The 2710-nt window shown below is 30.6% G+C and overlaps 1 protein-coding gene across 1 annotated transcript in view; it reads left to right on the top strand.

Annotated features, from left to right (window-relative positions):
- Nucleotides 1–2147, top strand: part of LOC136795838 (phosphatidylcholine translocator ABCB4-like) — a 21179-nt gene extending 19032 nt beyond the window's left edge. Inside the window, exons 8-9 of the mRNA XM_067047694.1 lie at nucleotides 1287–1433; nucleotides 1574–2147. Coding sequence (XP_066903795.1) covers nucleotides 1287–1433; nucleotides 1574–1759 — 333 coding nt within the window. The 3' untranslated portion in view covers nucleotides 1760–2147. The remainder of the gene's footprint in view (nucleotides 1–1286; nucleotides 1434–1573) is intronic.
- Nucleotides 2148–2710: the final 563 nt, after the last annotated feature.

Below are 2710 nucleotides of genomic sequence, written 5' to 3'. Positions count from 1 at the left end.
ATTTTTTTAAAAATATGTTATAGTAATTTTTATATTTTTTGTTATATAGATTAGATTTAGATTACAGTTTTATTTTGGGCAATTAACTTCTTGGTTATTATATCCTTTTTACTTTATTTATCTTCTTGTCTTTGGCATTTGATAGATGAATATTTTTAATAATGACTATTTTATTTTAACGATTATGCTGGTTGATATTAGTAAGTTATATTTTAGAATACAGTTGGGTTTCTTTCAGAATTTTTACGATTTTGTCTCTGGAATCTGCTGAGTTTTTTTAAAGCCAATTCTCTTGAACAACATATTTTATTATTTTCATAGGCTTGACAAAGTAATGTGCATTCTTCAATTATATGTTTTATGGATAATGGGTACTGAAAGGTTTGGCATTAAGGTTGGTCCTCTTTTGTCCTCATTTGGAATGTCTTATTCTCACTCGTGCAACAACCACTTTGTTTCTTCTGTTTGCTCTTATGGCACTTGCCCACTTTTGTATGTTTTTTAAACATTTCTCAGCTTATTAGTCAGTAGAACCTCAGCCCACATAGAATCCAAACTTTTCCGAACTCTGTTCCTTAAAAATGCCTTTGTCTTTCGTCTTGTAAACATGGAGTGTTGGAGCATTCATTGTAGCTGCCTGTTAACTGTGTTATATAGTATTACTTTTAAAATGGAAAAGAAAAAATCAAATATTGGAAAAGGAAAAAAGGGGGGTACGAAGTGGTCCGAAGAAATAAAGGCAGTCAAGGATTATGAAAGTGTGATAGGAAGAAAGAAAATCAAGACTCCCAAAGAGGCCTATCCAATGATATTCATGTGGTCCTTAGTGGCCGTTATGTGATAAAAAAAAGCTAAGTTGGACTTTCCAAATTGAATTGAACTGTGGGACTTCTCCTGGGAATTCCTATCGAATCTTTATAATCAAAAATCTTCAATGGTCCTTAATTTGTCACAGATAAAATTATCCATAAAGACTTTAATGTTCCATATGCATGTGGCCAGTATACAATAAACTAGACATCAGTTCTCCTATATTAAACTACCTAACCACCCAAACCCACTAGTTTCTCACTCAGCTTCTTCTTTTCCTGATAATTCTTCGAGGCGCTTGAAAATAATGTGGTTCTCAAGACATTTGAATGTATAAATATTGTTGTTGTGCTACTAATAGGTAGTTTTTAACAAATATTTGTTATAACCTAATAATTTATTTGTATTTTGAGTTTAAATAGAGTTGTAAATTTATAGAAAAAAAAATTTATATAACTGTTATTTATATATTATAGGCTTATGACACTTCAGTTGGTGAAGGGGGTTCAAAGTTATCAGGAGGGCAGAAACAGAGAATTGCAATTGCTAGAGCTGTCCTCAGGAATCCAAAGATATTACTTCTGGATGAAGCTACTTCTGCACTGGATACTGAAAATGAGAAGGTACAAAATTATGTCAAACTAGCAATATTGATTGATGAAGGAACCTTGTCATATAAATTTCAATTGCTTTTAAAAAACCATTATGATCTTTGATTAGTTTAGTTGTTTCTGTGTAGCCTATTTAGTTTTTAATTTTACAGATTGTACAGGAAGCTTTGGAGAATGCTTCAATTGGTAGGACGAGTATTGTGATAGCTCATAGACTATCAACAATCCGTAAAGCAGACAAGATAGTAGTTCTCCAGTCTGGAGAAGTGATTGAAGAAGGGAACCATGAACAGTTGATGGAGAAGAGGGGTCTCTATTTCAGCCTCCTTAGTAGATAATTGATAGATTATAATCTGCTTCAAAATAATCACAGCATATATAATTTGATTCTGCATTGAGTAAATATTGTATTTTCTTAGATTAATCAATTTTAGACTCTTTCTTTTATGAGACCTAGTAATTTAGTATTATTTAATGAAAATAGGTTGTCCTATACCAACTCTTATTGGGTTGGAATATCTCTTGAAGATTATTATTTATTTAAAAAATTATTATTAAGAATTAAAAAATTAATGAAGGATATTGTGAAATTAATTTATTGATTGTATACATACTTTTCCACCTATGGTGGAGTTGATCTACCTCAACATAAGGACTTCATTGATGTTGTTATATTACCAACATATATTGAATTTTATAATGTGATAGTTTTGTAAATTTTTTAATAATATTCATATATTATCATAATAATATTAAGAATTCATTCATTTATACCCTTCAACACCCATTTTTTTTTATTTTGAATATGGTTTGAGAAAGGAATGTAATGGAGGGGGTAATCTGGCAGAAGAAGTGAAGCCAAAAAGGTGGGTATTATGATGAACAAAAGGTGTGGCAGAGGAGTAGGGGATGGGCGTAAGCCAATCACTTGCTGACTTCTGTTAGTTTAGATTAAAATGGTATGAATTCCTGTTAACCACAACGTAAATGTAAGTCTCGGGGGCGTGGCCTTTTTGGCTTCACTTTTGATTTGAAGGAAAGTAATATTATGCCACCCTCTTAATAGGTACTCATTTTTAAGTGTCACTACCATATGGCAGGGGAGAGTAAACTGACTTATGTAAAAGATTTATTTTAACTATATAATATATATATATATTTTGACTAATATGTAAAATAAACACAGTTTGACTATAATATTTATAGTATTTATTTTGTTTACACACAAACACACATTTTATGTATTGTTGTAGAGAATAAGTTCTATTATTTGATTTGTGAATAAAACA

The sequence above is a fragment of the Halyomorpha halys genome, unplaced genomic scaffold (assembly GCF_000696795.3).
Source record: "Halyomorpha halys isolate HHAL.00 unplaced genomic scaffold, Hhal_1.1 Scaffold1132.1, whole genome shotgun sequence".
Taxonomy (NCBI): Eukaryota; Metazoa; Arthropoda; class Insecta; order Hemiptera; family Pentatomidae; genus Halyomorpha; species Halyomorpha halys.
Note: the sequence above shows the minus strand (reverse complement) of the source record. Positions and strands in the feature narration are given on the sequence as shown.